The sequence below is a fragment of the Colobus angolensis genome, unplaced genomic scaffold, assembly GCF_000951035.1.
Source record: "Colobus angolensis palliatus isolate OR3802 unplaced genomic scaffold, Cang.pa_1.0 Scaffold91, whole genome shotgun sequence".
In the NCBI taxonomy this organism is placed as follows: domain Eukaryota; kingdom Metazoa; phylum Chordata; class Mammalia; order Primates; family Cercopithecidae; genus Colobus; species Colobus angolensis.
In genome coordinates this window covers 5,484,607-5,509,775 of record NW_012123043.1, presented here as the reverse complement: position 1 = coordinate 5,509,775, position 25,169 = coordinate 5,484,607, and the positions used below count along the sequence as shown (strand labels likewise).

Here is a 25,169-nt window from a genome sequence, read left to right as displayed (position 1 = left end):
CTCGTGATCCACCCGCCTCGGTCTCCCAAAGTGCTGGGATTACAGGCATGAGCCACCGTGCCCGGCCCACAATCACATTTCTAATGATGCTTTGTCAGTTTGCAGATTTCTTTGTAGCGTAGTCTTAGAAAGCCGAGTCTGAAAAATGTGAACTGGTAACCCATTTTGTTTGTGTTGGTGTTGCAGATTGATTTATTTTTATAATCTATTTCCAGGGGTGAGCCAAAAACCTGGTATGGAGTCCCAGGGTATGCTGCTGAGCAGCTAGAAAATGTAATGAAGAAACTAGCTCCAGAACTCTTTGTGTCCCAGCCAGATCTCCTCCATCAGCTTGTGACCATCATGAACCCCAATACCCTGATGACTCATGAAGTGCCTGTATGTTCTGGGTTAATCCTTCTGCCACTCAAGCTTAATTTACCACTTCTTTTTCCTTTTTATTCACTTTTTTATGATGTTGATTTGATTCTGTGTTTTCCATAGCATAACTTGATAGCAGAAACAGCTGTTTTGCTGTGGTACTGTACATTTACTCAGTGGGACTGGATCCTTAGATACCATAAAAATTAATTTGTTGCAGCTAGTAACTAGATTGCTAAACAGCCTTCCTTTGCAAGTAATAATTGTAATTCATTGGTTTTAGTATATTTGTATGTGAAAATTTATTTCAAGGTCTTGAGCTTGTATTTTAGGGTTCACAGTCTAGACCGAAAAGTCTAGAGGTTGCTAAATGAAGTGACAACTATACAGTCCTGGGACACCTAACAACAGGGGTGTGTTCTGAGAAATGCATTGCTAGGTGATTTCATTGTCATTTGAACTTCATAGAGTGTACTTACGTAAACCTAGATGGTGTAGCCAACTATACACCTAGGCTATATGGTATAGGGTATAGATGCTGAGCTACAAATCTGTACAGCATGTTACTGTATTGAATACCTTAGATAGCTGTAACACAATAGTAAGGATTTGTGTATTTAATTGTATCTAATCAGAAAAGGTACAGTGAAAATACGGTATTATAATCTTACAGACCACCATTGATACGTGGTCTGTCTGTGACCAAAATGTTGTTATGTGGTGCACAACTATACTGGCTTCCTTTTGGAGAATATTCTGAAGACATTTGGGAGGCCATATTGAAATGTATGAAGAGTCCATCTTAGCTAAATCAAACGTCAATGATACATTTACAATGCTAAAGTGAATTCTTGAACTTGTCGTGACCTAAATTTTATGCTTTTGGGTTCATAGGCTAGTCAGTGGAGACAACAGAAAGGACTTTTATTTGAGGCATTATAAATTATGCATAGACCATAGCTTAGAAAATAATCACCAGTAAGCACCACAATCTCACCATCTCCTCATAGTTGTTATTTTTCTCATTGATATTTTTCTTTCCTTATGTTGACTGTTTTTTCCAATTTGTTAAGAGTAGATTGCTTTAATTGAGACCTGACCCTGGTTCTTTAATAATTGAGCAAGCCTCCTGGGGTTAGATTCTGGACCTACAGAGATAGATGAATGAACTCCTGTGCATTTAGGGATTCAAAATGCGAGGTAAAAGATAATGTTTATACAGATAATCGAAGGGTGGTTTTGTTTGACAGTGGTGCCAACTATGAGACTGATCTAATAACTCTATTGGGAATCAGAAAGGGCTCATAAATGAGATGACATCTGTAGTAGGAGCTGGAACTCTGATAAATTATCACATGTTTGGCAGAGTCAGGGAAGGAGGAAGTATTCCAGGTAGAAGATATGGTGTTCCTGTGATGGGTAGTAGTCTTTTACAGAACCCTGAAGGCTGTATTACCACACAGATGGCTGGTCTCCACCCCTAGAATTTCTGATCCTGTTATTTTGTTAGTCTGAGTGGGGCTTGATGATTTGCATTTCCATCCTAGTGGATGTTGATGCTTTTGTTCTGGGGGACCATACACTAGGTAAGCATTGGTGTAGAAATATAGAGGCTTGAAAAGGAAATCTAATATTATTATATAATAATAAGCTCAGTGTAAGGATTTGTGTGCCTAGAGCATTATAGGTACTTTTGGAGTGAGGGTGGTGGTAGGAAGAAGGGAGTGATGGGAGATAAGTTTGAGTTCCAAATGAGGAGGGGCTCTGTATGTTATGAGATTCTTGAAATAGAGTGGGATTGCTTTAATTGGTAGTAGAAGATACTACTTTCGGGGTAATAATAATAATATACTAGGATATTGTTAATTGTAGCTGTTTTTAAAAGTTATACTTTTAAACATTAATATGGCCACATTTTTGTTTTGTGTTCAGATACTAATCAACTTTGGTAGTCTGGGATACTGCTCTATCTTGTGACATAAATTAGTATCACTAGGTGATATTCTACTATAGTAATTTGTTTCTTCTGGCTCAATTTCAGAAAGTTGCCTCTTTTTGGAAATTATCTAATAGTCTGTGTCCAGATTGGTTTTAGTAACAATGTCACTCTTTAAGAAACTCAAAAATCTTCAATTTCTGTCTCTTTAGGTTTACCGAACTAATCAGTGTGCTGGGGAGTTTGTGATTACATTTCCAAGAGCCTACCACAGTGGTTTTAACCAGGGTTTTAATTTTGCTGAGGCTGTTAATTTCTGCACTGTTGATTGGGTATGTAATTACAATTTAGTGAACCTTTTCAAATTTATTATTTTTCCTGAGAAATTGAATATAATGTTTTAAAGTGTCATGTGGGCTAGGCGCGGTGGCTCATGCCTGTAATCCCAGCACTTTTGGATGCCAAGGCGGGCAAATCACCTGAGGTCAGGAGTTTGAGACCAGCGTGGCCAACATGGTGAAACCCCATCTCTACTAAAAATACAAAAATTAGTCAGGCGTGGCGGTAGGCACCTATAATCCCAACTGCTTGGGAGGCTGAGGCAGGAGAATCACTTGAACCTAGGAGGTGGAGGTCACAGTGAGTCAAGATCACCCCATTTCACTCCAGCCCGGGCAACAGACTGAAACTGTGTCTCAAAAAAAAAAAAAAAATGTCACATGGGTAGTTGCCTTGACCCATTACTGCTCAAATGGTCAGTCTGCAAATTGTTTACCAGTCCGCAATGAGATAAAGCACTTGTACCACAGTGTAAATCAAGCATGAATTACCTAAGCATACTGCTTAGTTCAGCTGATGTGTTTTGTTTTGTAGCAAGACTTTCTTGATAAAGAAAGAAGTCTGTTGATTTACATTCTGGCTAAAGCTCAGCATCTCATTGCAAACTGATAAATAATTCCAGTCTAAAGGCTATACTTTGTATAGTACTGGCTTAAATTATTTACAGTACAGCAATTTAAGGACACATTTGGTTTTAGTTAGTTGTAAAGTTTAATTTTTATATTTGTATTAATACTTTTACCTAAAAAGATCTAGATTAAGTGTTGTTAAAGCTAATGAATTATTATTTTGTCATAATGGTACTTGCTATATCTATACTTATTTTCCATTATGTAGTTTTTTGGAGTATTATTCCCTGAAGTAGGTTGATCTTACCAGTTCAGCACAACTATTTCAGGAAATATATAAGGTCATACTTCTAATTACATTCTACATTGTTGTAGATACTAATACATTGTTAATACATTGGGTCTTTTTTTTTTTAAACCACTTTTTAATTAAGATATGTAACATTATAGATCTTTGGGATGCAAAGATGAATAAGGCCTAGGCCTAGGCTAGGAATCTTATGAGTCTGATGTGTTGTTTTTTTAAATTTTTTGAAACACAGTCTCGCTCTGTCACCCAGCCTGGAGTGCAGTGGTGTAATCATGGCTCATTGCAATCTTGACCTTGCAGGCTCAAGCAATCCTTCCACGTCAGCCTCCTGAGTAGCTGGGACTACAGGCATGCACCACCACACCCTTCTAATACTTGTTTGTAGAGATGAGATTTCACCACACTGCGCAGGCTGGTCTCCAATTCCTAGACTCATGCAAGGCTTGGCCTCCCAAAGTGTTGGAATTACAGGTGTGAGCCATCTGCCTGGCCCAAAGTCTGGTTTTAGGGTCGGTAAATGATACGTGTTAAGACCCATAGTGTGATGTTTGGTAATTTGATAATAATGGGTCAGAGGTGTTTGCATATAGAAGAAAGATGAATGTTATTTTTTTCTTTCCATCTTTTGATACAGCTGCCATTAGGCCGACAGTGTGTGGAGCATTATCGCTCGCTTCATCGATATTGTGTGTTTTCCCACGATGAGATGATCTGCAAGATGGCTTCCAAGGCTGATGTACTAGATGTTGTAGTTGCTTCAACTGTTCAGAAAGACATGGCCATTATGATTGAGGATGAGAAAGTTTTAAGGGAAACTGTCCGTAAATTGGTAAGGCTTATGGAAATCCAGCTACATGTTGTCATTGGGTATTATTTAGTAAAATTCTTACGTACTTTAATATCATTTTAAGTAGTCTTTTTAAAGCGTATTTTCTTTGAGGCCATTGTAATAGATGTAGTATCTCGTGGTTTTAATTTTCATTCACTATCTTATTTGCCACATGTACATATGTCTCTTTGAAGTAGCTGTTCAAATGTTTTGCCCCTTAAAAAAAAATATTTTGTAGAAACAGGGTCTCACTATGTTGCCCAGGCTGGTCTCAAACTCCTGGGTTCAAGCTGTCCACCTGACTCAACCTCCCAATGTGCTGGGTTTACAGGTGTGAGCCACCACACTCGGCTTGCCCTTTATTTTTTAAAAAATTTGATTGTTGTAATAATTCTTTATGTATTCTGCATACCCGTTTTTTTTTTTTGTTTTTTTTTTTTAAATCAGATAGGCGTTTTGCTAATATTTTCTCCCAGTCTGTGGCTTGTCTTTGATTTTCCTACCAGTGTCTTTCAGCAAGCAGGAGTTTTTCATTTTGATGAAGTCCAGTTTGTTAATTATTTTCTTGCGTGAATCATGGTTTTTTGGTTTCCTATTTAACAAATCTTGCCTAATCCAAAGTTACAAAGATTTTTCTCCTACAAAGTCATCAAGTTTTACATTTAGGTCTTTCATCTATTTCAAGTAATTTTTGTTTTTCAAAATATGAGTCAAGGTTTATTTTTTTACATGTGGATATCTGGTTCTTCCAGCAGCATGTCTTGAAAAGACTGTCTTTTCTTCATTAAATTGCTTTGGCACCTTTGTTGAAAATCAATTCACCATATAAGAATGGGTCTATTTCTGGACTCTGTTGTGTTCTGGTGATCTGTGCATCTATTCTATTGCTAATACCAAATGGTCTTGATTATTGTAGCTTTCTAAGAAGTCTTGAAATCAGGTAGTATGAGTCTTCCAACTTTGTTTTTTTTTTTTTTAATTTGTTTTATCTCTTTTACTTTTTTTAAAATGTAAATTTTAGCATCAACTTACCGATTCCTGCCAAATCAATTCCTGTTGGAATTTTGATTGACATTGCATGAAACTATGGATAGTTTGGGGGAGAATTGATATCTTAATAATACTGAGTCTTCCAATTCATGAACATAGTATGATTTTATATTGCATGTTTTTTGGCACTATTATGAATTGTACTTTTAAAAACTTTGAATTTCTAATGGTTTATTGCTAGTATTTAGAGAGACAATTGACTTGTATATTGACCTTGTCTCCTGAGACCTTGCTAAAGTCATTTAATTTCCAGTGGCTTTTTCATGGATTCTTTTGTAATAATAATATCTGTAAATAGTAATACCGTTTTTTTGTTGTTGTTGTTATTTGTTCGTTTGTTTTTAAAATGTGCCTCTTTGGGTAGAATCCCAGAATATTGGCTCTCTGCAGTCCATTACAGTTTAACAGCAGGTCACCTACCTTCCCCCCTTATGTTTTACAGTTGGGGAAAATAGTGTCCAGAGGGTTTAAGTGACTTACCAAAGTCTTACATCAAAAATGGTAGCTCATTTTTTTAGAACTCTGAGACTTTTTCCAGATATGGAATTTACACATTAAAATTGGGTATGAACTACATGATTCATTCTCAACTAAAATCCATAGAATTGGTCCTTAATCTTATTTTAAACAAAAATTTTAATTCTCTCCATCTCATGAAGTCCTTTTTAATGACCAATTCAAAAATAAAACCAAAATCAAATTAGCATATTCCTTACCTTCCTCATCTTTGTTGGCCCATATACTTGGCAGATATGAAATAGTTAAAAGGTTAAAATACAGGATAAGAGAATAAAAGGAAGAAGCCCAGTGGTTCATAAACTGATTGGCATTCTCAAGACTGGATTAGGATCCAGTTTTAGATAGGGAAAAAAAGGTGATAGAAGTTTGGTCTTTGAATGACAAAAGGTATATCCAAGAAGGGTTCTCTAGATGTTCGGTGGTACAGATTACGTTGAAATTTACTGGTTCAAGATCTTATTGTTCCTGACAGTCTTTTTGGATGAAATGTTTTATTATGGCTTTAGTCTTTCCTATTGCACAAATTTTCTAACCATTCAGGTAATGATATCCTTTCAGATAACTTCCTGTAAAAGGCTGAGAGACCACTCAGCATCTTCCCAAACTCAACAATTTCTGCATGATAGTCTTTTCCACTTGTCCCATGTTCTTTCCTTTTATTTTTGTCCTTTTAATAGATTCTCCATATTTCCTCAGAAGTGGGAAACATATTCCTTTCTATACCCAAAATGTGGACAAGGCTGATTTGGAGTAGAACAGACAACTAACTTAAGTAGTTTTATAGTCCTATGGTGTTTATACTCAGATCAAAATGACCAAACATAAGGACCTGCCTTGTCTGAAAAAGGAGATCTCCCTAGACAAATGAACTTGCCTGTATTTGCTAGGTCATTTGTTTGTTGTATGCCACACGTTTTAAAATCATGCATCTCGGCCGGGCACGGTGGCTCAAGCCTGTAATCCCAGCACTTTGGGAGGCCGAGGCGGGCGGATCACGAGGTCAGGAGATCGACGCCATCCTGGCTAACACGGTGAAACCCCGTCTCTACTAAAAAATACAAAACTAGCCGGGCGTGGTGGTGTGTTCCTGTAGTCCCAGCTACTCCAGAGGCTGAGGCAGGAGAATGGCGTGAACCCGGGAGGCGGAGCTTGTAGTGAGCTGAGATCCAGCCACTGCACTCTAGCCCTGGGCGACAGAGCGAGACTCCGTCTCAAAAAAAAAAAAAAAAAAATCATGCATCTCTATTTTGGTAAGGCTTTTTTTTTTCTTTTTTAAACTCAAGTACTACTGCATGCTTGTCTTGGGCTGGTGGATTATATTATCCTTTGGAGGTCTCTCTAAAGTATACTTTATTCTAGGGAGTGATTGATTCGGAAAGAATGGATTTTGAGCTATTGCCAGATGATGAACGTCAGTGTGTAAAATGCAAAACTACATGCTTCATGTCTGCCATCTCCTGTTCTTGTAAACCTGGCCTGCTTGTTTGCCTGCATCATGTGAAAGAATTGTGTCCCTGTCCGCCTTATAAATATAAATTGCGGTAAGTAGGAAGAATGATTTTTTTTTTTTCCTATGGAAAACAGTTGATTGTTACTAAAAGCTCAATGACATCGCAGTTCTGGGGCTGAAATGTTAAATATAAAACATCTAGTTTTCTCCAAAGCTACACGTCTCAAAGCTAAGTGTGGTGGTATTATTTCCAGGTATAGATACACGCTGGATGATCTCTACCCTATGATGAATGCATTGAAGCTTCGAGCAGAATCTTACAACGAATGGGCCCTGAATGTGAATGAAGCTTTGGAGGCAAAGATCAACAAGAAGAAAAGTAGGTGATACATAAAGTGACTTGGTGATTGGCAAATTGGGGCTCATTGTGATGTAGCCAAATTAAAGTCAACAAAACATTTCTTGAAACAGCCTGACCTCATCCTTGGTTATCCCCTCTGCGTAGCCAGGTTTACAGAGCACCAGCAGAGAAGGTTTTAAAACCGAGAGTGGATAATGCAGATGCCCTTACATCATAGTGAAATTTTGGTATATGAGTTGTGCAACATCACTTACTTAACAAAAACGATATTGTTAGGAAACCTTTATTTTTGTCTCAGAAATAAAAATTTCACATTTCTTACAAAGACATTGAAATCTTCTTAAAAAAAACAAAAACAAAACCAAAACATCTTGTGACAAAGGCAGCATGACACTAAATCAGGAGTCTCTGAAATGGTAGTTTATCACTTCTTAGTTCTAATTAAGGTTAAGGTCCCTGGCACTTGTCATTACCTTTGAAAGTCACTACTACCCTTTTTATCTCTCTCTCTCTCTTTTTTCTTATGAAAATATAGTTTGTTTTTTGTTTTTTACTTTTCAGCTTAGGAGTACATGTGCAAGTTTGTTACATAGATAAACTTGTGTCATGATTTGTTTGTTGTACAGATTATTTCATCACCTAGGTTATTATTAATAACCCGTTAGTTATTTTTCTGGACCCTCTCCCTCCTCCTGCCCTCTACCCTCCCAATAGGCTCCACTGTGTGTTGTTCCCCTGTATGTGTTCATGTGTTATTCCCCTCTGCGCATCCATGTGTTTTCATCATTTACCTCCCACTTATAAGTGAGAACATGCAGTATTTGCTTTCCTGTTCCTCGTGTTAGTTTGCTAATTGCCTCCACCTCTATCCATGTTTCTGCAAAGGACATGAGCTCATTCTTTTTTATGGCTACATAGTATTCCATGGTGTATATGTACCACATTTTTCTTTATCCAGTCTTATCATCGATGGGTATTTAGGTTGATTCTATGTCTTTGCTATTGTGAATAGTGTTGCAGTGAACATGCACATGCACGTGTCTTTATAATGGAGTGATTTATATTCCTTTGGGTATATGCCCAGTAATGGCATTGCTCAGTCAAATGATATTTCAGTCTTTACATCTTTGAAGAATCGCCACACTGTTTTCCACAATAGTTGAACGAATTTACACTTCTGCCAACAGTGTATGAGTTCCTTTTTCTCCATAACCTTGTCAGCATCTGTTACTTTTTGACTTTTTAATAATAGCCATTCTGATTGGTGTGAGATGGTATCTCATTGTGTTTGTTTGTTTATTTATTTATTTATTTTTATTTTTTGAGACCAAGTCTCGCTCTGTCGCCCAGACTGGAGTGCAGTGGCGTGATCTTGTCTCACTGCAACCTCCATCTCCCAGGTTCAAGCAATTATCCTGCCTCAGTCTCCTGAGTAGCTGGGACTACAGACACACGCCAACATGCCCAACTAATTTTTGTATTTTTAGTAGAGACAGGGTTTCACCATGTTGGTCAGGCTGGCCTTGAACTCTTGACCTCGTGATCTGCCCGCCTTGGCCTCCCAAAATACTGGGATTACAGGCGTGAGCCACTGCATCCAGCCTTTCATTGTGGTTTTGATTTGTATTTCTCTAATGATCAGTGATTTTGAGCTTTTTTTCATACGATTGTTGGTCATATGTATGTCTTCTTTTGAAAAGCAGGTTTTCATATCCTTTGCCTACTTTTTAATATTTTTTTCTTGTAGATTTGTTTAAGTTCCTTATAGATGCTGGATATTAGATCTTTGTCAGATGCACAGTTTGCAAATGTTTTCTTCCATTCTCTAGGTTGTCTGTTCACTCTGATGATAGTTTCTTTTGCTGTGCAGAAGCTCTTTAATTAGATCCCATTTGTCAGTTTTTGCTTTTGTTGCAGTTGCTTTTGGCATCTTCATGAAATCTTTGCTTGTGCCTATGTCCTGACTGGTATTGCTAGGTTGTCACCCAGGGTTTTTATAGTTTTGGGTTTTACATTTAAGTCTTTCATTCCTCTTGAGTTAATTTTTGTATATGGTATAAGGAAGGGGTCGGGTTTTAATCTTCTGCATATGGCTAGCTGTTATTCCAGCACCATTTATTGCATAGGGAATCCTTTCTCCATTGCTTGTTTTTGTTAGATTAGTTGAAGATCAGATAGTTGTAGGTGTGCATTTTTATTTCTGGGTTCTCTATTCTGTTCTATTGGTCTGTGTGTCTGTTTTTGTACCAGTTCATTTCTCTTTCAGAGTGTTTTCACTTGCTTTCATTTCTGTAGCCCAACACATAACTCCACCCCCTTTTATTTAGGGGAAAGGAGCAATATCATTGTCTCTGAGTCTACTGTGCTCTAGTAACTGAGCACACTAGTTACTCACTAACTGTAGAATAAAATGCAGGAGGAAGAAGTGGTTGAAGCCACACGGTAAGATTTATATTTACTTTGCTTTTATAAGTCAGTTGTTTTCTTCTTTTTGTCTATTGTAAACATGCCATTTTTTTTTGGAGACAGGGTCTTGCTCTGTCATCTCGACTGGAGTGCAGTGGCATGGTCATGGCTCACTGCAGCCTTGACATCCTGGGTTTAAGTAATCCTGCTTTAGGTTGACAAATAGTTGACTACAGTTGTGTGCCACCATGCCTGGCTAAGTTCTTTAATTTTGTAGAGATGAGATCTTGCTGTGTTGACCAGACTGGTCGTGAACTCCTGGCCTCAACTGATCTTTCTGCCTTGGCCTCGCAAATTGCTGGGATTTACAAGCGTCAGCCACTGTACCCGCCCTAAAACATGTCAGGTCTTAGCATTTTTATATTTAAGTTCAACTCTAGGCACTTGTTTAAAAAACTCCATGTTCAGCCACCACTCTGGAAAAATCAAATCAACAAATTTATTAATAATTTAAAGCACTGCAAGAATTTGAAGTTACATTTCTAGACAAGAACTGACAAAACTTATCTCCTCTGATTTTCGTACCAGTAGTAATAAACATAATGATTACAGAAAATATGACTTTTTCTTCATTCCTAGGCCTTGTCAGCTTCAAGGCTTTAATTGAAGAATCTGAAATGAAGAAATTCCCAGACAATGATCTTTTGCGACACCTTCGCCTAGTCACACAGGATGCAGAGAAGTGTGCCTCTGTTGCGCAGCAATTGCTTAATGGCAAAAGGCAAACTAGGTATGTGCTTCTGACTGCGTGAGTTTGGATTCTTTGGCACCTATGTTTGGAAACCTGTTGTGACTCCTTCTGTCTTGAATTTCTGTGACCACCTAGGTGTGGTGGACATATATATATATTCTTATATGGCTTCCTTGGGCCTTTGTCTTTATAGATATCGATCTGGTGGAGGGAAATCCCAAAATCAGTTGACAGTGAATGAGCTCCGGCAGTTTGTAACACAGCTGTATGCTCTTCCCTGTGTCCTCAGTCAGACACCATTGCTAAAGGTAACCATAGAGGGATGTGTGGGAGAATACTTTGGTAATGCTGTATTTTGTATATAAACTTGATTGACATTACTAAGTAATCTTTGATGATTAGTATGTACATTTATTTGCAGATGCTTTTAATAACACATTGAGTGGTATGTGTATATAAAGAGATTATAATAGTAGGCCCACAGAGGGGAAATAAATTTGGAAATTTTTCCTTTGAAAGTGACCTTGGCTGGGCATGGTGGCTCACACCTGTAACCCCAGCACTTTGGGAGGCTGAGGCAGGCGGATCACCAGGTCAGGAGTTCAAGACCAGCCTGTCCAATATGGTGAAACCCCATCTCTACTAAAAATACAAAAATTAGCCGGGCATGGTGGCACGTGCCTGTAGTCCCAGCTACTCAGGAGGCTGGAAGCAGGAGAATCGATTGAACCTGGGAGGCAGAGGTTGCAGAAAAAAAAGAAAGAAAGTGACCTCAGCTAGTTCGAGTTGGGATAAGGTCTCCGTTATAGTTGCTTAGTGTTTGCTGTCAATTGGCTTATGTATTATCTTATTTACCTATATTATTACTAAAATTAAATGAGATGTTAGAGTATCTCAGTGAATATGAATTTAAGATTCTAAGTTTGAAAGAAGCCAATTACTGAAATTACTGTTTTAATGCAATAACCTGTGTATTTTTTTAGGATCTCTTGAATCGTGTAGAAGATTTTCAACAGCATAGTCAGAAACTACTGTCTGAGGAAATGCCTAGTGCTGCGGAGCTGCAGGACTTGCTAGATGTCAGCTTTGAATTTGATGTTGAACTTCCACAGCTTGCTGAGATGCGTATCCGTTTGGAACAGGCCCGTTGGCTGGAAGAGGTGCAGCAAGCTTGCCTAGACCCCAGCTCCCTTACTTTAGATGATATGAGACGTCTCATAGACCTAGGGGTAGGGCTGGCCCCATATTCAGCAGTGGAGAAGGCTATGGCCCGGCTGCAGGAACTGCTCACAGTGTCAGAGCACTGGGACGACAAAGCCAAGAGTCTCCTCAAGGCCAGGTGAAAAAGCAGACTTCTCTTTCTTTGGGAAGGTTGGACAGTTATCTCCATCTTAAACATAGAGCACAACAATTGGTGTATGGCATGTGCTCAGTAGCTGCGGTTATTATGCATGTGGAAGACATGTAGAAATAGCTGAGATATTTGGAGCTGCTTTGGGACCTGAATAAAAGAATGTTAATTTTTTCTTATTTTACTGATTATAAAATGAATAATTCAATTGGATATACCTTTTCTAGAGTTGGTTTAATAAAATTTCCCTGGATCCTGTTAATATCCTGTCTTCGAGAGAGGAAAATACTTACAAATAGGTGAAGCTGTTTAAACTCATAGTTAATAAATACGGTTCCAAGGAGTCTTATAGAGAAATGTCTGAGAGTCAGTAGGCACTGTTCTGCAAGAAAACAGTGCAGATAATTTTCAACAGGAACAGACAATGCCGTTTGAAAAAATTTCTTTGCCATACTGAATTTCCTTTGAAATGCTAGTCTTTTTGGTAACCATTTAAAGAAAAATGAACCATCATATAAAATACTAAGAAGTCTTTGTTTGCATTTTGTAGGCCACGGCATTCATTGAATAGCCTTGCTACGGCAGTAAGGGAAATCGAAGAGATCCCCGCATATCTGCCCAATGGTGCGGCTCTGAAAGACTCAGTGCAGAGAGCCAGAGACTGGCTTCAGGATGTAGAGGCCCTGCAGGTTGGTTTTAAAAAGTATATATAGAATGTGTAAGTGCATCCAGAAAGAGCAATATTGGAAAGTTGTGAAGAATAATATGTTGGATCTCGCTGCACAGTTTCAGTATTTTAGGGGTTGACCGGAAGACTAATTCTATTCATACTTATTTGGATGTACTTACCAGCTATTATCCTGACCAGTTGTCTCAAATATGTAAAGCTTAGACAGTGTCACCAACTTTTTCTGGGAGCTGGGGAGTCTTTCATAACAAACTTGAGTACTCGACTGCAGATTGAAGCAAAAGAGCTAACAATGAAGTAGTGAGAGAAAGTAGTTTTCTACTCTTTGATAAGTGTGATTACCTCTTGTTGGCTTGTCCACAACTTTGAAGTTCAGACAATCAGTAATAGCAGATTCAACGAATCTAGTTATATGACTAAATGCCCAAACTAAGCCCCAAGGCCCAGGATTTTCGTGAAGTAGTGACTTTAAAGTACCCTCCCAACGCTACAAAAGAAATAAAAACCTACCCAGTTCCAAAGTAATTATCCAAAGTATCCAAAGTCATTTCCACCAAGTATTTGTGGTTTTATGCTAGATGTTATACTTATTGACCTGTATATAAGTTTAAAAAAAGAATTAAGTTCACTTGTAGCATTGTTAGGGTACAAAAAGAATGCATTATTTAATATGATTTTCCCAGTTTTCAGACGACTGACTGAATGACTTAATTTGAAAAGTGTTTGATGGGGGATGTCTTCCCTTATCTCTTATCATCATAAACAAATAGGTGTTACTGACCTATTGAGAAAAAAAAAGTCTCAAGTTCTGTTTTGTTGAAGTCCTCAAATTCTAGAAATAAAAATACTATCTGGCTTTCTGAATATTTGTGTAATTTTAAGTGGTGCTAATTGGCTAGTTGCTAACAAGAAGTACCAAACAGGACAATTCTAGACAAATGTTTGCATCTGGGCGTCTGTTCTTGTTAATAGGGAAAAGAAGAAAAGAAGATATATTGTTTGAGGAGATTACATAATTAAGGACTGACTCCAGCAAGCCAAAAAAAAACAAAAACAAAAAGAAACAAAGTATTTACTATGGACGTAACCTTCGTTAATGAGAGTTTTAGATGCAGGCACTTGTCAATGATAGTTGGTACTGTAGTAATTAGTTTTAGTCATGGTCCTCCTTTTTATTCCATGATTGCTAGCAGCCAGAAGGTGAGGTCATGGCAATAAGGAGAGGCTGGCATATAAAATCAGAAAGCAAGGGCATTCTTCTGGATGAGTTTATTTCCTTCATATTTTATATGTATATGCTACTTTTACCATGTTTGTAACAGTGCCATTAAGGGCAAAAGGCAAGTTTTGCTTCATTCCTGAAAAAGTAGCCTACCTTTTTTTTTAATCATATATTTAAGGACTAATAGACATGACTGACAACAAGGAACTATTTTCTATTTAGTGGATTATGTATTTTAAAATGTTAGGCAGTATTCTGCTTTACACATAGGAAGCACTCGGATTTCTAAATTAAATACCATAGGAATAGCATTAATTTATGAGTCACATTCTTAAGTGTCCATCAGAACATTTATGCCCTAACAGTTTTAATCCTCTAAGAATAAATATCAAAGGCAGCAAAATAACCTACCCAGTCTTCCCTAGTTGTCCCAAAAATGTCCCTTATGGCTGTTTATCTAACCTAGGAACACACATTGCACCTAATTGGCATCTCTTTAAGTTTCTTTTGATCTTGTAGCGTTTTCCTCCCTACCCCAGTTTTTCTCATGTCACTGACTAGACAGTTATCCTGTGGTATACTCCACCTTCTGGATTTGTTTGGTTGTTTCTTTGTGGAGTGTTCTATTCTGTGTATTTTCTATAAATTAGAAGTTAGTTTTAAAGCCCTGGTGCATCCAAGTTAAACATTTTTTAACATAATGCATTAAAATGTGAGGTAATACTGTATATTCTATATTGCATCACAACAGGAGACATATCTGGATGACCTGACATCAGTGATGCTAAGTTTTACATTGTGTTAGAGCAACACCAATGCATTTCATCCTCCATAACCTAATGCTTTTACTCTCCTTCTAGTTTGGCTATCTTTTTCTAAAAATACAGTTTCCAGACCAACAGTATTAGCATTGGCAATAGCAGCTTCATCTGGGAACTTGTCAGAAGTGCAAATTTATGGACCTTTCTCTGACCCACTGAATTAGAATATTTGGGGATAGGACTAAGGAAACTGTGTTTAAACAAGCCTTCCAGATGATTCTTATGTATGCTAAAGTTTGAGAACCACTGCTCTGTCTCAACTTCTATTTTAGTTTCCTGAATAATTTATATTGAGTTGCTTTAATTAATCATTGGTGAGTGGATTGGGGTAAAATATTGTTTTGTTGCTTTATATTGAGTTGCTTTACATTGGTGAGTGGATTGGGGTAAAATATTGTTTTGTTGCTTTTTATTTGTATAATTCCATATGAAAGTCTTGAGTTTCTACAAACCTTCATTTCTGCTGAAATTTTTTTCAAACTATCAATAGGGATCAATGTGATGAGTGAATTTAGAAGGGTATAAATAGAACAAAGGGACCACAGTATATGCCATGTTCACATTTGTATCCTTAGAGTCTAGCATATACTAGGTTCTCTAGGCCCGGCACAGTGGCTCACTATAATCCCAGCACTTTGGGAGGCTGAGGTGGGAGAATTGCTTGAACCCAGGAGGTAGAGGTTGCAGTGAGCTGAGATTGCACCACTGCATTCCAGCCTGGGCAAGAGTGATACTCTGTCTTAAAAAAGAAGAAAAAAGGCCGGGCGCGGTGGCTCAAGCCTGTAATCCCAGCACTTTGGGAGGCCGAGACGGGTGGATCACGAGGTCAGGAGATCGAGACCATCCTGAGCTACACGGTGAAACTCCGTCTCTACTAAAAAAAATACAAAAAACTAGCCGGGCGAGATGGCGGGCGCCTGTAGTCCCAGCTACTCGGGAGGCTGAGGGAGGCTGAGGCGGGAGAATGGCGTAAACCCGGGGGGCGGAGCTTGCAGTGAGCCGAGATCGCGCCACTGCACTCCAGCCTGGGCGACAGAGCTAGACTCCCCCAACATTATTGGTCAGCTGGCAGGTTGACATTTGTGAATTTAGCATGTTGAGATCATGGAGTAATCTGAAGTACTCAGTGAACCAATCTGATTTATGCTTTTCCTGTTTTTCATAGAAGTGTTCTTTTTTCTAAACTGCTGTAATTTTCCTTGATTTATTAGGCTGGAGGACGTGTGCCAGTGTTAGACACACTCATAGAACTTGTTACACGAGGCCGATCTATCCCGGTACATCTGAATTCTTTGCCAAGACTGGAATCCCTAGTAGCTGAGGTTCAGGCTTGGAAAGAATGTGCTGTTAATACATTCTTGACTGAGAATTCTCCATATTCTCTCTTAGAGGTAAGTTTACAACTAGCTCATCTGCAAGACCTTAGATCTCCTAGTTTGGTAAAACATGCAGTTCATCACATGCAAAGATGACATCACAGATTAATCTATATTCTGTGAGTTGTTCTTCCAGTAAAGCCAGGGAGATTCTTCTAATCTTCTGGTGAAGCAACCTTTAAATGTTTTCTTGGTTCATTTAGGATAACAGTATCTTAAAGAAGAAAATTTTTTCCTACTGGGTGAAATTCCTCTGTGTTGAAATTGGACTCTTAAACTTGGCCATGTTTCACCCACCTGAATTTCGTAAGCCTGATAAATGATCTCCCCCATCTTTTAAAAGTGCTTTAATTGCACTTTGTATTTTCTGTAAACTGTTCCTTGTGCATCATGACTGGGAGCAGTCAGTATATATCACATTTTTTACTTGTTACTTAATTGTATCAGGAATCAGTCGATCTTATAAGAGTCTTCCTCCTCCTTTTTTAAAGGAGAGTCTGAGGGTTGCACGTTCCAAAGAAAATCTTCAATACTAAGAAATGCACATCCTTTTTACTGCTTAGGCTTTTATTTTGGGACTTCCTACCTAATGCTTTATCTGAAATTTATTTTACCGTTGGTTGTGCTTTGTCCCACATTAGGTGCTGTGTCCTCGATGTGATATTGGCCTTTTGGGATTGAAAAGGAAGCAGAGAAAGTTAAAGGAGCCCTTGCCAAATGGAAAGAAAAAAAGCACCAAATTAGAGAGTCTGAGTGACCTGGAGAGAGCTTTAACTGAAAGCAAAGAGACTGCTTCAGCTGTATGTAGGGGTTTTGTTCTTCTCCTTTCTGTGTTATTGGGAAGAATAATTTCTGACCCTCTCTGGTTTATAGTAATTTGGAGAAGGCAAGTAGAGTAAATTGAAAGCGTTCAGTTTTACTAAAAAGACCTTTTGAAAATTGTCAAGTGTTAAGAGTTTTGAATGGTAAGATGCATAGAGGTGCGAAAGACTCAGAGTAGGCTTCCGAGTCAGGGACTAGCAGACACAGAAACAGTCTTGTTAGTGCCTGTGGGTTGATCCAGGAATGCTAACTGAATATATTGAAACTAATATGAATAGATATATGAAACTGCAGTGCCAATTTATTAGTTTACAGTTAAGTACATTTAAAAGTTTACTGGATACTTTGATACTCATCTAGAAGACCTAAAATCTCTGATTCAACATACTGTTGATTCAAAGATGATAGTTTCAAGGAGACGAAGCAATGTGTAACTAATGTTACACATTAAGCACCTTATCAGGATTAAAAAGGGATAGTTATGTGATGCTTTTAATGGCACGAAGCATTGCCCGTTCTAGAGTGGGACTGTATACCTGCTACTGGGACTAGATTGAATGGGTTCATCTGTGGATCCGGGCACCTTCTCCCATTGATTTCTTTGTAACTGCCAGACCTCTTGCGATAGACATGGGTTGCCTTGATTTATTTAGGTATTTTGACACAGATAAAGTCTTTAGTGTATGTTTGTATATTCAGTCAGGTTCTAGACAGATTTCTGCCATCAGAGGTCCTCCATTCCATCTGTGGTTTGTTTTTATAAAGACTAACTGAAAGTTACAGTCACCCTCCTGAGATGTTTATATGTTGGTTTGAAACTTTATGTGCAGTATCTTTCATAGATTTTAGTCTGTGCCCATCTGTCTGTAGACCCCTGGTTTAAGAATTCTCCCTACATATTATCTGTTAATTTATGGTAGAACTCACAGGTTAGTCATTTGCTTTCCATCTCTAAGCTTTGAGAAGTTACCTTGTTATCATATAACCCACACATATTACCTGTGTATTATATTTACAAAAGAAGTGGATTTTTTTTTTAATATACCAAAGGTCTTTACCTGATTTGCTTTTAGATCTTTTTTTTTTTTCAAATAGAGATAATGGAGAGTTTATTCTGCCCTTGTAAGGGTGCTTCATCTGGTGAATCGTGATGGATCTGAAAGGGTATAGATGTGATGATTGGAAATGGTTTTTTAACTGTGACAGATTTTTTGAGAACTTGTTTACTATGTGCCAGGTAAAGAGTGTCCTATCCCACATCTCTCACTTAACTGTCATCTCAGCCCTGTGAGGTGGACACTATTATCACCTCCATTTTACACATGCAGAAATTTAGCCACAATGGAATACGTGGCACCAGGTCACTCTCACAGCTTAGTATGAGGCAAAGTGAGGATTTGAATACAGATAATTTACTCAGGATCCCATGCTCTTAACCACCAGGACTTTGAGTTTTAGGGGAACGCCAAGTTATCTAGGACATCATCCTTGAATGTTAACTCTTTTTTCAGATGGCAACTCTCGGGGAAGCTCGCCTAAGGGAAATGGAAGCCTTGCAGTCTCTCAGACTTGCCAACGAAGGGAAATTGCTGTCACCTGTCCAAGATGTGGATATAAAAATCTGCCTATGTCAGAAGGCCCCAGCTGCCCCTATGATTCAATGTGAACTCTGCAGGGATGCTTTCCACACCAGTTGTGTGGCGGTACCCAGTATTTCACAGGGTCCCCGAATCTGGCTTTGTCCCCATTGTCGGAGGTCAGAGAAACCTCCATTAGAGAAAATTCTACCCCTGCTTGCCTCCCTTCAGCGTATCCGAGTTCGCCTTCCTGAAGGAGATGCACTTCGATATATGATTGAAAGAACCGTGAACTGGCAGCACAGAGCCCAGCAACTGCTTTCATCAGGGAATCTTAAATTTGTGCAAGATCGAGTGGGCTCAGGACTGTTATATAGCAGATGGCAGGCCTCAGCAGGACAGGTGTCAGACACAAACAAGGTGAATCTGGACTTTCCTTATTGGGTTGTTGGAATTTGCAAAGCTCTGTATCTTTCTCTCGAACCTGTAGCTTTGGTGTTGCTATTCCCTTGGTGATCACTTTGCTGTTAACAGTACCCACTTTACCTGTAGCTTCCCACTTCAAGACCATGCAGCAGGTACAACATATTCTTTTAGTCTCCTCTGCTCCTAATAGAAGTTGTTTCTCAGGCACTCTTTCTATAGAGCACATATTTAGCTTTTCACAGATACCAATGATTTTTTCATTTATATGTGTGCTGACCCATATGTGTCTTACGTATATGTCTGTGATGTTCCTTTAAGTCTTTGCTTGACTAAAAAGTTTTTTACCCTGCTTCTTCTCATGTAAGTCAGTTAGTAGAAAGGGAAAACACTTCCTGCCTTTCATCTCTTTTTGCCCTTTAAGGGAACATATTTTTTGGAAGAAGGGTTTGAGCACTGTGTTATTTCAGAGGAAAGCTCCTGGGTTACACACCATTTGTGATATTTCTGCCAAAAGCCAGATTCTTTTGACCATCACTGGATGGGCAGAGTTTTCTGTCATCTTCCATAGGTGGCTGCAGTAAAAGAATGTGAAGACAATAGAAAAGTACAATCAGGAAGGCAGTATTCAATCTTTATGAGGTTAATCTGATGGTTTTTAAATTTGCTAAACATCTCCGTACCAGAGATACCACAACTCTCTTGTGCCATATGAGCACAGACACATGGATTATATGAGTTACATTGTTGATAAGATGAAGACCAAAAAAAAAAACCAAAATAGTCTGTCAAATTTATTTCCTTGGTTTTTTATTTCTTTGCAGGCTTCTGAAATATAGTGCCTGACACATAGATGATGAATTAAATATTTGTTGCATAGATGAGTTGTGGCATTGTGCACACTCCCAAAGTGGAGTCATTGGTGTTCTTTACCCAGGATGTGCTAGGAGTTTACCCTTCTTAGTAAAGGGAAAGGACACAACTATTATATTAATCCAGGTCAAAGGAGTGTTTTCCCTAGCTCCTTTAATATAAAACACTAAGGAAGATAGGAAAGTGGTTATGGATGATTTCTGACATTTGATTTACTCAAAGGGGTACATACGTGTTTATTGTATTTTAACCTTCAATAAGGAGAATTAGAAAAGGATTAAAAGGCTGTATGATCTGTTCTCACACTGAGAAAGTGGCTTATTTCCCAGTGGTCTTCTTTACATCTCTGAAATCAATCCAAGTAAAACTGGAAAGAGTAAAGGCTTGGTATTTAGGAAGATATAAGTTGATTTGGCCAGTTCTGAAATGCCAGAAGACTCTTCAGTAGGGGAAAATCAAGTTTTTTTTTTTTCCTGGTTGCCTGCCTGGGTAATGCAAGCTACTGTCATTGGACTAATGGGAGTATTTTTAATCCTGAGGAGGTTTTATTATAAAACGTTTTCCCTCCCTTAGGTATCTCAACCTCCTGGCACAACATCATTTTCCTTGCCTGATGACTGGGACAACAGAACCTCATATTTGCACTCTCCCTTCTCTACTGGACGAAGTTGTATCCCTCTCCATGGTTTGTATTTTGTTGTTATGTTGAAGGCTGGATACTAATGAGTGATCTTGTATTACTAGGTTTTTGTTATAGATGATCAAGTACCATAAAAAAGGACTTTATGCTGTAATGTAGGATATAAGCTGTTACATATTTGCAAAATAGGGAAGGGATCCTATTTGAAGGCTTATAAATGCATAAGAACAGAGAGGAAGACTTTATATCCATTGTCCTCATCAACACCAAGCTGTTAAGTCAGATGCTAGTCATGGGCTCCCTTGTTGCTTCATTACTTAGGAGACTTGAGAATCTTAGGGATAATCCACATTTACTAGAATCTTGATCCTTAGTCATAGCATCTCAATGTGTGTCTAGTAATGTGGTTAGACCTCCTTGATCTACTCAGATTGTTCATGCTGTGGCCATCAGTTTGTTTCTGTGCTTTCTGTTAGAAGCCATCAAGGCAGAAGTACAGTTTTTTCTGCGTTAGCAATAAGTTAAATGAGAAGGGGATTCAGTGTATAATTAATACTAGTAATCAAAGACTTAGGAAATCTAGTTTTGGCTCTGTTTATTATATTGTGGCTTTAGGCACATTAAGTAAACCTCACTTCAACTGAAGGTAATTTGTAATGTAAGAAGGAGAGGGTAGTAGTGGTATTAGGGACAGTCCTTCTATTTGTCTCATAAACCCGAATGTGAAACACCCTTTGATGTTATTTTGATTTGGTCTGGTCTTTTACAGGCGTTAGTCCAGAAGTGAATGAACTGTTGATGGAAGCCCAGCTGCTCCAGGTATCCCTTCCTGAAATTCAGGAACTTTACCAGACTTTACTTGCAAAGCCAAGCCCTGCTCAGCAGACTGACCGAAGCTCACCAGTGAGACCCAGCAGTGAGAAGGTGAGTGTCTGAGAGGCTTCTGTGGCAAGGCACAGTCTGGGGTGGGGGTCTGCTTGCTTTTACTCCTCCAAACATAACCAGGCAGCTGGTGTGAGCACTGGGTGATTAGATTGAGGATGACCCATTTTGAATGCTGACTTACTTGAAGGATACTCCTTAATGTCCTGTTTCTTAACATACTTAAGGATACTGCGGCTGCTGCCACTTCCTTCTAGTGAACTCACCGACCCAACACATTTAACGCCCCTGAGAATATAGTTAGGATAGAAATCTGCTAGGAAGCCTGAAGCCAAATTAGGGAAGAACTTCACTAAAGATAGCATGAGGGCTGATGTTGACATTTAGAATTTCATTTTTCATTGTGATACCAAGTAGTATGGCACGATCATTGAATGTATTCAGTTAATGCACCTTACTCCTATATGGTGTGGGGGTGTACATCCTTCAAGAAGGAAGATTATTAGTGTGGTTCCTCAGGAGCCTATCGGTCAAAGGATAGACATAAACACCTAGACAGAAACTATAGAGTAGTCAGTCATTCAGGGATTTGGTGAAAGGAAGACTCTTAGTGGGCACTTCTCCATCTTCTGGTATTGGTTGGCTAATTTGAAGGCTAATCACATCTTTAACATTACTTTTTCCGGTGATCCTTTGGTAGTACTAACAGTGGCAGGGAAAGGAAGAATAGCTTCATTAGTTTTAGTAATAGGTGAACCCTAGGCTAAAATTGAACTTTCCTATCTTCCACCCAGAATGACTGTTGCCGAGGGAAGCGAGATGGAATTAACAGTCTTGAGAGAAAACTGAAGAGACGCCTGGAAAGAGAGGGCCTCTCCAGTGAGCGGTGGGAACGAGTTAAGAAAATGCGGACCCCCAAAAAGAAGAAAATCAAACTGAGCCACCCCAAGGACATGAACAATTTCAAGTTAGAGAGAGAGCGTAGCTATGAGTTAGTTCGTTCTGCTGAAACTCATTCCCTGCCCTCAGACACATCCTATTCTGAACAGGAAGACTCTGAGGATGAAGATGCCATCTGCCCAGCTGTGAGCTGCCTGCAGCCAGAAGGAGATGAGGTCAGTGAGGTTTGGGCCATAGAGGACATGCTTTCCCTTAACTCAGAAACCCTGTAAGCTAGACCTCATCTCGCTGGGTCTTTCTCCTCTGCTTATCTGCTTTGAGCTGATCTGAATGGATTGCTCAGCCCTTCCCCCACTGATATCTCTGCTTTTACCATCGTTCCTGGGTCTCCTCCCTTTTCTTGAAGAAACTCTTGTTCTTCCCTTTTTCCTTTTCTTGCTCTTCCAGCTTTCACCTTCCCGGCGCTAAGAAGGTGGGAGGGATGCTGATGTGATGCCCTGTGGCTTACTTATCACAGGGCAGCACTGTCTTAACCCCAAAGCAGACACGACTTGAAGAATGACTTTGATTCGGTTGCTTTGGCTAGGGGGCCAGCTACACTCATTTGGCTTAGCTGTTGTGCCAGAGGTCCCGGTGGTGAGACAGTGGCTGTTATTGGCAAACGGCCTGGATTTCTTGAGGCTGGCCTGCCCAATTTTGAATCCATTTTTTTCCTCTGAAAACCCCATCTTCCTGCTCTTTGTAACCAGGTGGACTGGGTCCAGTGTGATGGCAGCTGCAATCAGTGGTTTCATCAGGTCTGTGTTGGTGTCTCCCCAGAGATGGCAGAGAAAGAAGACTACATCTGTGTGCGCTGTACTGTGAAGGACGCACCAAGCCGAAAGTAAAAACACAAAAACAGATACCCCCCTACTTAATGTAATTCAGGACTCCAACCAAGAGGATTTCTTCAAATCTCAGCAAAGCTACAGGACTGGTACTCAAGCCAGCCTGTAAACGGTGCTATTTCTATTCATTATGGGATCATTTTTCCAGGACTCTTTGAAGAAAAGAAAAAACAACTAAAAAAATTTTTGACACTTTTTGTATTTTTTCCTTAAGAGCTATTTGTGGTTGTTGAGGTTTGAAAAGCTGACTGTTTTTTGCAGGGGTTCCCACCAATTTGGAAGGCATTGAAGCTTGCACCTTTTCATGTACAGCATTAAAATTTTACCTCTCTCTGGGATTTACCAGCTTAAGAGTCCAACTCACTTCCAGTGCCCAAAAGGGCACCCACCAGAAATTCCAGTAAATCCTCATTTGAGGAAACTCTCCCTTGTTTACTCTGTTACCACATTGGGGAAATTTTTAAGTTTTTCACTTTGGGGGTTTTTGTTTGTTTCTTCTTTTCTTTTATCCACTTTTCTTTTTCCTGGTAGACTAGGTTTATTTATCTGAGCAATAACTTCTGTGTTGGTTTCAGTGGCTGGAATTAAAACAAAACAAAACAAACTTCCAAACAGTGTGTTGGTGCTTTAGCGATTGATTGATGTACAGAACACAAATGTCTAGTTTCTAGTGTCACTGATGAACTAGTGATGTAGAAAAGAGACCTCTCTGTAAGTAATTGCCACAGCTGTATTTTGGCTTTCTCCCTGTCCCTTCCTTTCTCCCCTATTTTTTGGTAGCTTGTATCAAATGTTACAGTTTACATTGTGGAATAAATCCTTCGTCCTAACAGAACACTAAATGCTGATTATTTAGAGCCATTAGAGCACAGCTTCTTCTGCCCCTCTACTGTTGCACAGCCAGAAGGGGCTGCTTGCTTTTGCCTCTGCCCAACCAGGTTGCAGTAACAGTGGATGTTAGCCTGCAAACAACATTAGGGGATTCTTCTTTTGTGTCCTGCTCTGTTTGGTGGGCCATATGCCTACAGCCCTCACTAACAAAGAACCCCTCTGTCTTCAAGGACTAGAACCTATCTTTAAAGCCGTGCTCTTTTAAAATAAGCTTTCTCAGAATGTTGACAAATCACTTCAATCCTCAAATCAGTCCTCCTTGTGAAATGATGCCTTTATTATATGTGAATTGACAGGGGAACTTGGTTTAGGGTTAAGACGTTGGAAGGAAATCTAAGGAAAATTAATCCTCATAGAGGTCCGGGTTTAGTGTATGTCTTGAGAAGAGACTTGTGAATTCCCAGACTCTGCCTCCTGGTTTCCTTTCTCATTTCTTTCTAACTGTAGCTATCATTACGGCTGTGGATAGCCCATAACTATTTTCCTTGCTTTTCTTTTTTAAAGGGCTCTGTTCTGCACTGGAGAAGACATTCTGATGAATGGACTTTTGCTTTTTCCTATTCTGTTGCCAATTTTTGTTTTCCCCACATTCTATAGCCATAAACCTGAAGATGAGTAAAACTGGTGGGTCTTTAATAAAACAACAACAAAAACAGCAGTTTGTGATATAGCAGAGATTTAAATGTACTCTCCCCTTTTATGCACTTCAAATAATTAAATCTCTTTAAGAATGACTTCTAGTTGTCTGCAGTTTTCTGCAGTTGTTGTGATGTTTCTCCTCATCTGATGGTGGTTCTGGGGCAAATAGAGAAGAATAGTCTCCAGAGTACAATCGGGAATCATCGTGGTTTGGCCTTGTCAGTATTCAAATTCTTAGAACCCCCTCCATCACCCCCGACATTGAGATAGGATGCCAGCTGTCCCAGTCCTCACCTT

The 25,169-nt window shown here is 39.1% G+C and overlaps 1 protein-coding gene across 1 annotated transcript in view; it reads left to right on the top strand.

Moving 5' to 3' along the window:
• The window catches only part of KDM5B (lysine (K)-specific demethylase 5B), an 81,830-nt gene extending 56,863 nt beyond the window's left edge, over positions 1-24,967 (top strand). Inside the window, exons 13-28 of the mRNA XM_011931773.1 lie at positions 216-378; positions 2,509-2,628; positions 4,149-4,343; positions 7,272-7,453; positions 7,617-7,741; positions 10,769-10,919; positions 11,074-11,188; positions 11,864-12,219; positions 12,782-12,920; positions 16,174-16,353; positions 16,980-17,138; positions 18,672-19,157; positions 20,607-20,718; positions 21,443-21,597; positions 22,350-22,670; positions 23,205-24,967. Of these exons, the coding sequence (XP_011787163.1) occupies positions 216-378; positions 2,509-2,628; positions 4,149-4,343; positions 7,272-7,453; positions 7,617-7,741; positions 10,769-10,919; positions 11,074-11,188; positions 11,864-12,219; positions 12,782-12,920; positions 16,174-16,353; positions 16,980-17,138; positions 18,672-19,157; positions 20,607-20,718; positions 21,443-21,597; positions 22,350-22,670; positions 23,205-23,342 (3,097 nt within the window). The 3' untranslated portion in view covers positions 23,343-24,967. The remainder of the gene's footprint in view (positions 1-215; positions 379-2,508; positions 2,629-4,148; positions 4,344-7,271; positions 7,454-7,616; positions 7,742-10,768; positions 10,920-11,073; positions 11,189-11,863; positions 12,220-12,781; positions 12,921-16,173; positions 16,354-16,979; positions 17,139-18,671; positions 19,158-20,606; positions 20,719-21,442; positions 21,598-22,349; positions 22,671-23,204) is intronic.
• Positions 24,968-25,169: the final 202 nt, after the last annotated feature.